Source organism: Manis pentadactyla, chromosome 1 (genome assembly GCF_030020395.1).
Source record: "Manis pentadactyla isolate mManPen7 chromosome 1, mManPen7.hap1, whole genome shotgun sequence".
Taxonomy (NCBI): Eukaryota; Metazoa; Chordata; class Mammalia; order Pholidota; family Manidae; genus Manis; species Manis pentadactyla.
Window position 1 is genome coordinate 82,050,919 of NC_080019.1, and position 14,573 is coordinate 82,065,491.

The window sequence follows — 14,573 nt, forward strand, 5'->3', positions numbered from 1 at the left end:
CCATTTATGCCCTACTTACACAAACATAGTGCTAAGTTACTCCAATCATTCAAGACATATGTATAAAAGGGATTTTTGTTCAGTTTGCATTTGTTTGGGGATCTTTTTGTCCTAGCTTTCCTCAGATATTAGGTAAGTCCAGCTCTCATATCAGTGTATCAGTACCACAGTTATACTGATCAGGTATCATACATATTTGTGTGTGTACACTCATAAACACAGTTTAAACTTGGGACCAGGAAAGATACTCCAAATTATTGTAAATTATTGGATCTTTTTCTATTTGTATTTACTTTCATAAAAAGTAAAATAAAATACACAAAACTGCATTTACCTAAGTAAACTTAATACAAGATGCTATTTTGAACCTTTATTCACTACAGAAACTGTCATCCTTTCAAAAAATATCACATTTAGAAAAAAGCATGTTATTACATCACACATTTGAATTCCACCAGTCATTTTGAAGTCAGAACACTGAGTACATGCCAGCACCACCACTCAATGACCAGAGACCAGTTGTGGCATGAAATGACCATCAAGACTCTTTCAGGACAAGTACTTTGAGCATTCCATCAACCCCAGAAACAAAACAGAGAACTCCTCTTTGCACAAGATGTCACCAGCTTTGGGACAGGAAAGGAATAAAGGCATAATTGGTCACCAGGATAAGTCAAAGACTTGTGTATTCATTATTAGGGCCTTGTGACAGCAATCAAGTATCAATGATGACTGTCAAGGAAAAGCTTGATAATATTTTTTAAATGGCCCATAACATTGTAACATAACTTGTAAACTAAGGCTGCTCCATCAAAGAATTATGGGCTTCAAAATAAATTCTAAGGCAAGTTCTTAGGAGAGGAGTTTCCCTTTGTGCAGTCAGCCCGTCAGCCAGTGCACTCAATCTTGAACCAAGTGGTCCAGCTGGCACAACTTAGGCCATCAAAAGCCTGAGCCCCTCAATCCCCACCCCATGACCTCACTAGGTACATTTCAAGCTCCAGCTCGGAATTTAATTATCTCCGAATACCACAATTGAAATGATCTTCTGTCTGTGAAAATACTTTCCTGTATAGTCTAAATCAAATCTAATATAAAATTCAGACATCAGAAAGCTTGAAACAATGTGAAGGGAAGAACAATGACAAAATAGCCTCCTGATTCGATGATATTTTAGGTTACCAAGTGCAACATAATAAAACTCCTGACCCAATTTCTACACAATTGATTTTCCAGCCCACAACTACTTCACCACGCAGTTGCTAATTACATCACTGTGTTTTGTGATAATTTCGTCAGCCAGCCAGGAGCAGTAAGGCCTACCTGGCAGGGTTCACTTTTCCAGCTTGCTTTTCCGAAGAGTGGAGAGACTGCAGACCACCTACACTACCAGAAGTCCCTCTCTTCCCCAAGCCTCAGAAATTTTTTCATATTTATCTTGGGTTACATCCCACCCACCCACAAACTCTGGGGTAACTGAATGAGTTGAGAGTGGTCAGGGAAGAGGGTACAGGTTTGTGCCAGGAGTCTGTGGCAATACTCCAGATTCAGGGCAAAATCACCTACAATAATCCCCCCAATACTACTTCTTTCTCCTACCTCTGAGTTGCCATGCCCCCAGTCTCTTAAGACTTCCAGGACCCTGGAAGAACTTCGCTGGACTCCCTGCTCTGATCCCTGACCCTTACAATTCCAGCACCCATAGACTCCAGATCAATGGAGTACCCCACTTCCCAGATCCCTGGAAAAGAAACGTGGAAGGACACAGACTGTCTTCCACACACACACAGACGGAGAAGCGCGCGCCATCGTGACTCTGTGCACCCCCGGCTCCAGGCTGACTTACTTGAGGAAGTACCTCTGGCCAGTGGCCGTGAAGGTCATCTCCCAGCCCGGAGGCAGCGGCAGCTCGTCGGTCACGTCATAGGACTGCTGGCGGAGGTGCGCGTGCTGCTGCGCGGGGCTGCCCGCCGCGCCCGCGCCGGTGCCCAGCTGCAGGGACGCCGGCGACGAGTGCGAGCGGACGTGCTGAGCGCCGCCGGCCAGCCGGGGCCCCGGGTGGCCGCCGGACGAGTCGGTGCTCGACTGGCGCGAGTGCGAGCCAGAGTCAGGCTCCTTGAAGAACGACTCGGGCAAGATCTTCTTCCGCCACGAGCTGGGTTTGGGGTTCATGACTGAGTTGAAGAGGGCTTCGAGGTCGGTGTCTAGGTCCTGCGTGACGTGGATCACTTGCTGGCCGGGTGGCGGGAGCGGAGGCGCCGAGGCCGGATTCATCTTCTGCAAGGAGAAAGGTCAGATCAGCCTTTTATTTCAAATCAGGGGGAGGAAGTGCGGGAGGATAATAGAAAAGGGGAGACAGATAGGTGTCCGCCTCGGGATCCCAGACACTCAGCGGTAAGACTAGCTGGGTGGGGGAGGGGTCCCTCCTGGCCTCGAAAATTATGCAACTTTCTCGAAGCAAAGAAGTTACCAGGAGGAGGATGAGAGGGAAGGGCGGGTAGGGGACGGGGGTAACTGCTCTCGGGACATTGCCGAACTGCGGGCTGCAAAGGACAGGTCGCAACCTTCCAGGTCAGGCAGCCGCCCCTCCCCACCCCACCCCCGCCCCAGAGAAGTCTCTGCCCGAGTCAGCTCCACGACATCTCCACTCCGGAAGCCGGAGGAGCCGGCCGCCCTGGAGCGGTGCCGGGGAAGCGGGCGCGCTCCAGCGGGCACTACCTGGGCGCGCGGCGAAGCCGAGTCTGGGCGTGCGGCGGCCGCCGTCCCGCCCGAACTCGCTGTCGGGCCTGGGTTGCTCGGGTGCGAGCCGAGCTCGCAGGGCTGGAGCCGGAGCCCCGCTGGCAAATCCCGACCCGACTCGGTGCCTGGCAGCCGAGGGGCTTCGGCTCTCACATCCCCGGAACTGGCCTCACGCGTTCGCGCTCCACGAGGAGGAAGCGGAGGAGAGGCAGACAGCGCGGCCGCCGCGGCTCCCGGACTGTCCCATAAACAAAGTTTGGAGCAAACTCCCACTCCCAGGAAAGAGGCGGGCCCGAAAGTTGAGCTGTTGAATTATGCATAACTTTCAAGTCCTGAGCCTGCCTGCCTGCCCCCGCTCGTCCCGCCCTTTCCTCCTCCTCCCCTACCCCGGCTCCAGAAAACCCTGGGCTTGATGGGTACTTTCAGGGTAAGAGGAGACGGGTGCCCCCCACCCGCTCCTCCTGGTCGCGCGGACGTCTCCCGCAGAGCCCTGGATCTGCATTCCTTTGAGTTTACCACGGACTTGGGGCGGGATCAAAGGGAAAGTGGCCCGAGCCTGTTTAATCAAGGGCTTGTGGATCGAAACCCAGGCCTAGGGCGGCGGAGGGCGTGCGGGTGGGGGGCCCAGGCCCAGGAGGGGCGGATCCTGGGCGCCGCGCCCTCTCTTCGGGCGGGTGCAGAGGCCTGAGCCCCCGAAGCGCTGCAGTGATCCGAGATTCGGCCTGAGGGCGGGCCCGGGTGCGCCCCGGCGCGGGGAGACACCACCGAGAGCAGCCTTTCCACGGGAGGCAGCTTAGAGCTTGTGACCATATTTGGTCTGGCGAGGAGGCATCTAGACTGTTTGGCTTTCAGTTGTCTACTGGAGCGCAGACGGTGCCCAGAAAGTGCCTCTGTAGCTAGAGATGAGGCTTCATCACTGGGTGCGTTGTAAACAACCAACCGTCAATCCATTCATCAAAACTGTTTTCTCTCCGGGTGAATCGGGTCACTAGGGATTGAGAAGAAACCTGGTCAAAACTGGGTGCTGGAAAGGGTGAGCAATCTCACCCTCCTCCCCGCGACATCCGCGCGGGTAGTGGGAGGATTGGAATGTCTCTGACGCCCTCCAGAGAGCCTGGAGCCGGCGTGGAACCCGAGCAGGTGGCTGGGAGTAGAGAGGGTGCGCCAATGTCCCGGAATAAACCACTCACCCTCCCACCGACTGGATCTGCGCAAGGAAAGGAGACCCCCTGCCCCTAGATCTAGCCTGGCAAGACAGCTGTGGGAAGTAGGAGGAGGCCTTGCCCTCCGGGGCAGCTCAGTTCCTTTTTGCCCTTGTCCCCTGTGCAGTGGGAGGAAAGGAGAGCAGCAGCAGTAAGTCAGGCTACACAAATCCCCCAACCCCACCCCTTTAATTCAAATAGAAGTTTATGAAGTCAAATGAGGCAACATATGTACCTGTGGTCCCTAACTTAGGTTGTTCGACTTAGGATTTTCGACTTTAGGATGATGCGAAAGCCATATGCATTCAAATTGTACTTGGAGTTTTGAATTTTGATCTCCCAAGCGTGCAATATGAAGATACTCTGTCCTGATGCTGTGCAGCAACCAGCCAGCTGCAGCTCCCATTCAGCTACAGGATCACAAGCACAAACCATGGACACCCTTTACACATTCTGTTCCCACACAACCATTATGTTTTTCACACTCAGTACAGTATTCAACAAATTACAGGAGATATTCAACACTTCATTATACAGTAGGCTTTGTGTCAGATAATTTTGCCCAACTGTAGGCTAATGTAAGTGTTCTGAGCCAGTTTAAGGTAGACAAGGCTAAGCTAGGTTAGGTGTATTAAATGCATTTTTGACTTGTGATATTTTCAATTTATAATGGGTTTATCAGGATGTAACGCCATGGTAAATCAAGGAAGATCTATAAAGCATTTTGAAAAACACCTAGCCCAGCTATATACCCGTTTGTTAAATAAAATAGAATTGTATTAAGTACAAGTATTGTGCCTCAAAATTTTTATAAGGGTGAGATAAAAGTCAAAATGAAAATCTAAACTTGCCTTGAAAGAGAGGAGTTTACAGGAAAGACAAGGCCACCACACAGCTTGGCCTTAGAAAAGAAGTATTTTGAGGCCACTGTCTGAATGGCTGTACCTTGGCACTGCCTAAAATAGAAGAGAGCCCACCAAAGTGAGCCATCTCCCACCCGACTGTCCTCGAGGGTGTGCTCTGATTCCAGACTCCCAAAGTGGGAAAAATCAGAACTGCCTTAGAAAGATAGCCAGCCACACAAATCACCTTCAAAGATAAGTAGAGCATAGCTCCTTTCAGGAAATTCTAGAACCCTGGGTTTCCATGAGCAGCAAGTCCTCTGCCTGTAAGACTAGCAAAGGAGAAAGCTCCTACAGGTCACTCCATGGAAAATAACATCTTTGCGAGCTGTGGTCAGAAGCGACCACAGTTGCAACAATAAGGAAATTTAGATATGGAACAAGAGGAAGTGACTGGGACCAAATGGTTACCAAATCAGAAGCCACAAAGCTGTTGATGATTAAAGGATGGAAACTTGAGGCCAGCCCTACTCCAGGAAGGTCCTCACCCAAAAGGAAGGTCCTGCTTTGTAAAGAGTACCTGGCTTGCTACAAGAGAAGAAAATGTTGAGGGAGAGCCATGAGGCTAACCAGCGGATGAGAATCAGTGTTGGAATTGGATAGGCAAGGATTGCCAAGCTTCAAGAAATCGATACTGGAGGGTGGAAGAATGGATGGCTGATTTGGAAATTGCCCTGATCATGAGATAACTCAAAGGAAAAACTCCCAGTTCCCAAACAGCCCATAAGATATGATAGTGGATCATGGAAGAGATTTGCTTCAGTCCTTCAAACAATAGCTTCAGATTAAATAACACTTACAGGTGCCTTGTATGCATCGGTATTCCGGTACAAGGCAGGATGGTGCAGTGGCTAAATGTATAATCTCTGGGGCAACATATCTGAATCACCTCAAGCAAAACACTTAACTCTCTATTCCCAGGTTTCCTCCTTTGTAAATTAGGGACAGTAACAGTACCCACCTCACAGATGCTAAGTTTACAAACTGTACAAATGTAATCTGTTGACCCATGAGTTAGAACACAAGTACCTAGCTCTACTCTCTACATTGGGCAAGTAATTTAGTCTCCCTAAGTTACAGATTACTCATTTACAAAGTAGAGATAATATTGTGGTAGTCTGTGACATTTCAGCCCTTTAATGGACCACCTTCTGTTAGTTACCCCTTATGGAGTCCCTCCACCTAAATCTAGACTGGGCCAGGGTCTTGTCTTAACCAAGAAAATGTAGCAGTAAAGCTATGCTAGTTTCCCACCTTCACCCCTAAGAAGCTTTGGAAATTTCTGCTTTGTACTTTTGGGAGATCTAAGCCTCTAGGTAAGAATTCCAACTACCCTGCTGGACAAACTACATGGAGGGGGAGAGCCCTGAGATATGTGCAGAGAGAGGAAAGCCCAGCTCCCAACATGTGAGCTGAGCCTAGCTCCCAGGTGGCCCACCAGCTAACTGCAACCATGTTAGTGACCACCATCAACACCAGTGAAAGGACCACAGAGCCTAAACCATCTCAGACTGCAGAACTGCATGCAAATACAATGGATATTGTCTTAAACCATTGAGTTTGGGGATTTTTAAACAATGTAGAATGGGCACTCCAAGGATTAAATAAGAAAATGCAAATAAAGTTAACACAAATTCTGTTATATACTAAAGCACTCAGTGAATAATGGCTGTGATTTCAATCTCATGGAGACCCAAAGAATACATAATCTATTATATATCTCCACTTTACAGACAAAGAAACTAGCCCAATGAGTTCTAAAGTATTTTGTCCAAGTACACATAATGAATTCATTCAAAAAAAAAAAAAAAACCTGGGAATCAGCCCAGGCTTTGTAATTCTAGATCAGAGTGTTTTTTCCACCCTTCAATGCTGTCTAAGCCTGGAGTTGCTCCCTGTATTGTCATTTTAAATTAGTGTGATACCTACTCAAACCTATCTCTCCCATTTTTATAAGATAATGGACTGAGAGTACATTCCCACCTATATGTAAATCTTTCTTTCCACTTGCAAAGACTTTCCACCAGAAGTTGATGCCTGCTTCCAAATCCTCCCTTCAACATACTTCCTACTGAAACTTTCCTGAGTCATCCATCCCTCCTCCCTGTCTGTCTACATCCAATCAGTGGCAAGCGCTGTCGCTTCGTGCCCTTCACATCCACCCTTTCCCACTCCCACAATAGGACCTTATCTGGAAATGCTTACAGTGGCCTCCTAACTGGTTTCTCTGCCTCCAGTCTCTCATTTTTGGCCTCCTGTTTTCATGATTATATTCCCTGGCTCACAAGTTTTTAACTACAAGAATAAAGGTCGAGCTATCAATCTAGTGCCCAAGGATTCCCAACAAGCTACTATCTTCATAGTTTTCTGACCTTGATTCATGCACAACTGTATCCTTCAGCTACTCAAGCCAGGCTCTGACCCAGTCATGTCTGGCCTATTCCTTTATCACACATCTCTCTTTGTTTGAACCCTGCTCAAACCTGCCCTCCATACTCCATTGTCAAGCCTTCATTAATCTCTCCCCAATTTCCCCTAAATTCAAGTTGTTCTTGTCTTTGTCATCCCCTTGACACATAATCATACATAATGCCCTTATATCATATTTTGACTTTTACCTCAGTATGTCCTGCCTCCCTAACTGGATTGTAAATAGCTGCAGGACTAGAAGCATTTTCCAATTCATGGAGAATTGCTCCCCCTAAGGCCACAATTCTTTGTTGAGAGCATGATGTTCCTGACATGAATTTGCCCATTCCCTTTTCAGCACCCACTGGTGTATTCTCAACAGTCTGTAAGGTCCCCTACAAACCATTCACTACAATTTTGGCACTCCATACAGACTTCTCTCCTGAACGGTCTTGCAAGCCCTCTGAGGAAAAGTCTAAGAGGACTTCATTGTTTTGTTTCTCCAATGCCTAATATGATGTTCTCCACACAGGACTGCCCAGTACCTGTAGTCGCCTAGCCCAGTGGCTATTTCCCAACTATACCATCTGCCATTTTTGCCTTAGGAAAGCCACAGGCTGCTTTCTCACCCCTCTGATTGCTAACTTGGTCTGAGTGACTGATTCCAGCCAAGGTGAATGGTCAGAAACTTGGTGGGACGGGTAGATTGTTAAAGGACTCTGACCCAGAAGCCCTTGGGGCAGAACCTGCCTGGACTTGCCGAACCAGTATGGAGAAAATTCCTAGAGCCCAGTCACCATTAGCAACTGAAGAGGAACAAAACAGACAAGGGCCTCGAATAGATATGGGTTTGAATAATAGAGTCCACAAACCCAATGAATAAAATTGATCTTTATTTCAACAGAAGAATAAAGCTGACTAGTTCCTCAACAAATCAAACATGACACCTGTGTATTCATCATTTAACTGCATCCCAAGCATCTAGCACAATGTCCAGCATATAGCAAGTTTACATATACTTAAAAAGAATTGGTGCTGCCACCCATTTTTGCACTTACTCTACACAAGGGCAGGTCTCATTGCCAGGTTTCACTTTGGGGTTCCTAGTAAATGCATCATTGGCATGATCATAAGGAAGATGACTGTGATAATGATGATAGATGAGACTGTGTTCTGCCTAATGTACCTGTTGCTTCAGCAATGCAGCTGGACCAGAGGAAAAAGGGATTTCTGAGATTTAGTCTTCACTTGGGTACTGTGAACAAATTGTTTATCCTTTAGTACAAACTTCCACTATTTGTTTTTTTAATTAGGGAAAATATTTTTCAATGGAAAAAATAAACTAATTAATAAATATTCTCTAAGAAAAGAAAAATACACTTCTTTTGAAAATGCTGAACAGCAAAAAGTGTAGCTTAGAGGTTAACCATCAAGCTATCTAGCAAAGTTGCCAATTGCAGCATAATCTATGGTAAGGGAAAATTCGAATTTTCCTAAACATTTAACAAGAGATTGGTTAAGTATCTCTGAAAGCTTAATATAGCAAATGAAGTTTTTGGTAGCTATCTAAAATAGTATTTATGAAGACAACGTACCAATGATAAAAATACATTTTTTTTTTAATTTTGGTGAAAAAAAAATCCAGAAACAATTATCTTTGAACACTAAAATTACAACTTTGTTCAAAAACATAGGGAAAAAATGAAAAGATGCTAAAATAATACCAAAGAATAAAATATCTATGTAAAAATTAAAAAGGCGAGTGTTTCTCTCTATTTACTTAGATCTGTGTAAATCTATAAATGCTTAACATGATAGAGAGAATGAATCGACACTCTCAGAAGCCCAAACCATACTATTAATATTATTTGGGGAATGATGAGAGAACTAATTAGCTGTGCTTGGGGGGAAATTTCATGATGCTCAGTATTATCCTATATTCAAGAAATACGTATATATATTTTTTTGGAGTGCCCAATGTGGACAATACCTGAAATGTTCTTTCAAGCTGAGCTTGGAAGAGTTTGCCACCTGATGGTGCATTCAGTGTTTGACCATGTCAAGCAACTCCTCCCTCCACCCAAGTAAGTCCCAGATCTGGTTACACCAGCTGTTCTAGCCACTGTTCTTCCGTCTTGCTTGTCATGTTGACAGGAGCCAAGCATATACAAGCTATACTATTATCTCTGTTGCAGCATTGTCCAGACTGAAGTGAGGCCACCTTTCCTGTCTGGTCAAGGAAGGTCAAGTTCATTGTTTGGAGCCAAGGAGAAGAGGAGAGGACCAGTCAAACCAAGACAGGCTGGAGAGAGGACCCAGGACTCAAATTCTGCTCCAAAAGGAGCTGACCCTACAGGCATAAATTCAAATCAGACATGCTTAAAACAATTTTAAAATTCCCTTTAAAAATATATATTTGCAGATAATCTCAGATAAGAGGGTAAATTTGTTTTCAAGTAGTGTCTGCCACACAATAAACCCTGATTTGACCAAATGGATATAGATATTTCCACTTAGTCATAATTAAAAGTTGTTAGTATTTCAATTATCACAATAATACTAAATAATGTTTATATTTTACAGATTACAAAAGAGTTTCACAGGAACAATCACACATGAGTCTCACAGTAAATCAGACAAGACTTACTAGAACTTCTATTTTCTAGATAAGAAAAGAAAGGTTCAGAAAAATGTGTGCCTTGCCAAAGGCCATCAGCATGTAACCAGAGAGCCAGAACTCACACCATGCAGTGCCTGTAGGATTTCAAATTATATTTCTCTTATTACTTCTTAATTGAATCAGTTTTAATTGCCTCCTTTGTAAGCATACAAAATTATGTTTGTTCCTCAAAATAAAATTTGAATAAAGCTAAAGGATACTTTAAAAGTTATTTTTCCTCAACTGGCTTAACAGTATCATTTCACAAATGCTTTGTCATCTAATGGCCATTCAATGCACAGAGGCTCCTAAAATTTAAATTGAAGTTGTCTCCTCCCTGTCATTATATAAAATGAAAAATTCAAATGTGTTGGAGGTACTTAAAATGCAATCAAACCTTGATTAATGGAATACTTGTGTGTATTAAAGAACCCTCTGTGATGTGAATCATCACTACAAATTAAATGGAACAGGCAGTCCCTATTTTTTTAAGGGTTGTATTCCTAAAGTTATGCTGTAAATTGGTCATTTGGAACTCAGAATGTTTTGTTATAGAAATAAAAAGTACATAAATGTAGAATACATACAGTAAAATATAGAATGTGTTATATTATTTTAAAAATGTATTGTAAATGATGGCTAGGCACCCCAGCTAGCTGGGGGCTCTAACACAGCCCCAACTCCTTGGGAGCTCCCAAACCTCAGTCTGTCCTGATCCTCACATTCTATCTGTCTCCAGCCTTAGGAGAATGGTGTGGGAGGCAGAGGACAGCACAGAAAGCAAGGGGGATTTCTCCCACGATAGCGGCAAGAAGAGGTTCCTGAAGGGTCAAAGTGATTCCTGTGAGTCCAGTATCCAGATTACCTGGTTGGGCAAATTCACATTTTCTGTATCACACATTATCAAGGAGTGAGACAAAAGTAGGTAAGACTTCTCTTGGCTATAGGTAAAAAGTTAAGTTCACTTAAGCAAAAGGGAGCAGTTTTAAGGGTACTGCATAGAACCCAGTGGAGATCTACACACTTTTCTCTCCTGTTTCCCTCTGCAAATCCACTTAATTCTTCTTTCTGGACAAACCAGCCTTTTCTGCTCTCAATCCACATGGCACATAGTTGTCTACCCCTCACAATTTCACATATTATATGTAGTTCCCCTTAAAAGAGAAATAGATTCTGCCTCAGGTCTAAATTCCCAGAAAAGGTCTCTGATTGGTTTAGCTGAAATCAGGTGTCCATCTTTGGACCAATCACCTTTGATAAGGAAGGAGGGAGAGCAGGTCAAGAAAAAGTACAGGTGAGCATGACCCTAAAGGGAGGATAGGAAACTCCCAGAAAAGAGGGCCCAAGCAGAGGCCCCAACTGATGGAGTACCTGCCTGTGTTCATATGGTGGATTTCTTAGCATGAACACAAGTCTTCAACCGTTTGTCTTTTAGAAATTAATCATCAACAAAATACTAGCAGGTATCACCTGATGCTCTTTGAAGGCAAATTCTGGCGCGCTAAGACCCCCACCCCTTAAGATCCAATCACCAACACAGAACACACCCCACCCCTAACTCCTTAAAAAACGTGCTTCCTCACCCACGAGCTGCTGCTCCCTCTCTCTGGGGGCAGCCATTTTCTCTTTCAGATAATAAAATCACTTGCGTGGGCCCGTGTCTCCTGAGTCATTCTGGGATAAGGAGGGTTGCGTGATACACCCTTTCACTCTTGATAGCCAAAAAAAAAAAAAAAAAATTTTAGGACTACCTGGGCACTCACCTAGTGGCAGCCCATTGTAGTTCTATTGAATCATCATCTCCCATTTTAGGGGCAAAGATTTCAGGCAAGAGAAGTGTGGTCATTCTCTCTGTATATTTCCTCTCACCTGCCATCATTCTGTGTTTCATATAAGTGGAAAGAATCTGGAGATATTTGAATAGAGACTCAAAACACATTGATGAAATGCAAAAGAAAAAATAAATGAGAAGATCCTGGAGTATTTTTAGCCCCTGTGTTACTAAAATAATCCGTAAACTACAGCCTATGAAAGTGTCAGTCATCTTCCCTGGTACAGGTTGCACAGCCAGGAGTTCAACATCACAGATGATGGCAATCCGGCTAGTTGGCGTTGCACTTATAAAAATAAAACTGGTTAAGGGCTTTTGAGAAAAAAGCCTCTAGATTTTTATTCATCCACTTGTAACTGTTAAAAGACCCCCCTTATCCAAATAAGAATGGGAACTTGTACCTTTAAATGAGGAAAGACAGTTCTTTGTCTGATGTTGATTTAAATATGTTCCTGGGAGAGAAATCATCTCTTCTGTCTGCCCTGAGGGTAGATACATTGAGGTGTAACTACCTAATGCTTCATCACTTCACATCACAAGCCAAGGTCATAAATTAGAACTGATAGATCCCTTTCTTAGAACAAAATCAGTCACCAATAGATGGGGACTTTTGATGAATTCTCTGAGAACTCTGGAGCAATAGTTATATTGATTTCTCCACATAAGCTCGCTTAGACACTCCACTCACCAAAAACATCACATGGGTTTCAAAACTTTTTGTTAGTGTTTGAACACCCCACAAGGAGACTGCCAAGAAGTACATCTAGTCTGTTTGGCTGAAAAGACAGACATAATCTGGTGGTAAAATTTAATCTTTGCTAATGAATCCTCCCTTTCACTTTCTGGGCTGCTCGGTCAAATGAGTTAGGAGGCCAAACATTAGAGCCTCCAATGCAAGCTGCTGGTGGGAGAGACGAGCACATTTTACATAAAATCACAAAAGCCTTTGTGCTGAATCCTAGTTTTTACCTTTGGTCAGTCTTTTTCTATTTCACCACTGCTAGGGGGTTTATTTTTGTGGGAGAGGCAATAAAAACCTCACATATAGGTGTGTTCCCACCCAGACTTATTTACTTGCAAGGGAACCTCCTCAGTGGCCACAAAACCCCATCAAGGAAAATCCCAATCAAGTTTATTCCTTGTGCCAGTCCCATTACTTCACAGCTTGGGGCAGCAGGGTGTCGCTGGTCTGGGAACAAGAGCTCTTTCTTCCAGTTATCACATATCCATCTGAACTCAAAAAGGCCTCACTTAAATCAGGAATTTGTATTCTCAAAATGTCAGTTCATTTGAATTTGCAGTTCTATCGTCTAGAGACAAACTGGGTCCCTATCGATGGAGTAAAATGGGAGGGGGAAAGGAGGGAATCACAAAAGTAACCCAGGAAAACATTGAGAGTGAACTTGTCCTTCCACAAACAGACAAAATAGACCTGTTTAAGTTGGTACAAGTTCTAGAAAACACAAACATCCTGTAACTCCTCTTCAGAGTATAATTACAGTAAATTCGCTGGCAGAAATACCTGTATTTATAAGGCAGGAATCTGTTTAACTTTCGGTGTTCAAACTATTCATCAAGAAAAAGAAATTGAGAAGAGCAGATGACTACTTGGGAAAGATCTAGCAAACATGGTTTGCAGGTCAGTTCAGATCCACCAGGAAGCAGATGCCAGGATGGGATTAGATGAGCAGGAGATGTACTGGGGGAAATGCCTGTCAAGAATAAACGGTAAAGGGAAGGAGAGTAGGCCAGGGAAGTCTTTAGATCAGTGTGGGTCTGACACCTGTGAAAGGAGGAAAGAAAGAAAGAGACTGATGGGAAGCTCCAAGACAACGACTTACCATGAGAGGGGTCCTGGGACGGACAGAAATGCTTGGCACCGGCAGACTACTGGCCTGCAGTGTGGACAGTGTGGTAGGTGTCACAGGACAGGTAGCTGGGGCTGCTGGCTCACTGCTCTCCTCACAGTAGCTTCTCTATTGAAGGGATTCCCTAAGCAGTGAACCCACAGGGCTTTCACAGACTACACAGTCTACACAGACTGCATCACATAGACTCTACCCATTTTTGGCGTGCAGTTCTCCCAGTGTCTGTGGACTTCTCCCACTGAGGAAAAACTTAGAAGAGGGAGGTTAGTGATACAAACCACAGCTCCTGATGCTGCAGTTTGTTTTGGGACAAGAACTGGTATTTATCTTCTCCACTATCGACTCTAAAGTCTCCATGTTGTATGCTGTCACCTCTGCACGTGTCAATAGCTTGCTTACCTGGTGGTACAGCTCAAACCTTGATTCCTCAGGGATCAAGCCCTTGGAATCCTGCCCCTCTCAGAATGGGGCTGCTAAGGACAGAACAAGAGATAAATCCTCAAAGATGTTATTTTAAGCTCCTGGATGTAACAATTCCTGAAGTCCACAACTATACAGTTATAAGACCAATAAAATCCTATTATTATGTGGACTGATTTTAGTTCATTTCTGTTTCTTGGAACTGAACTGGTACCTAATAACTAGAATAAAACAAACAAAAATTCATAAATGTCTCCTTTTCCCCTTTCCCTTATCTTAGAAAAGGCCATAAACTCACCTGCTGCTTTGGGCCCACATGAGCCTTTGGTTTTTTTGTGACACAAATTGATTCCAATGAGGCCCTGCATATTCAAGGAGGTACTCTTTAATATATATATATATATAAAGGCCATGTTGCCACACGATTGCTTTCAGCCCCCTAATGTTACCATCCTGGCACTGGACTCTTCTGCTATCTAGAAATCCATGACTAGGTAATACGAAGAGAAGGATATGGCAGATGGTTATACCCCAGGTGGCCAT

General features: G+C 44.4%; 1 protein-coding gene and 1 long non-coding RNA gene across 2 annotated transcripts in view; one reads left to right on the plus strand and one right to left on the minus strand.

Moving 5' to 3' along the window:
* WWTR1 (WW domain containing transcription regulator 1) overlaps positions 1-2,962 on the minus strand; it is a 127,321-nt gene extending 124,359 nt beyond the window's left edge. Inside the window, exons 1-2 of the mRNA XM_036896367.2 lie at positions 2,719-2,962; positions 1,847-2,277 (exon numbers count right to left, since the gene is read on the minus strand). Of these exons, the coding sequence (XP_036752262.1) occupies positions 1,847-2,274 (428 nt within the window). The 5' untranslated portion in view covers positions 2,275-2,277; positions 2,719-2,962. The remainder of the gene's footprint in view (positions 1-1,846; positions 2,278-2,718) is intronic.
* Positions 2,152-10,143, plus strand: LOC130683047 (uncharacterized). Its single transcript, XR_008996642.1, has 2 exons — positions 2,152-2,291; positions 9,448-10,143. It is a non-coding gene; the product is annotated as an uncharacterized LOC130683047 (long non-coding RNA).
* The last annotated feature ends 4,430 nt before the right edge of the window (positions 10,144-14,573 follow it).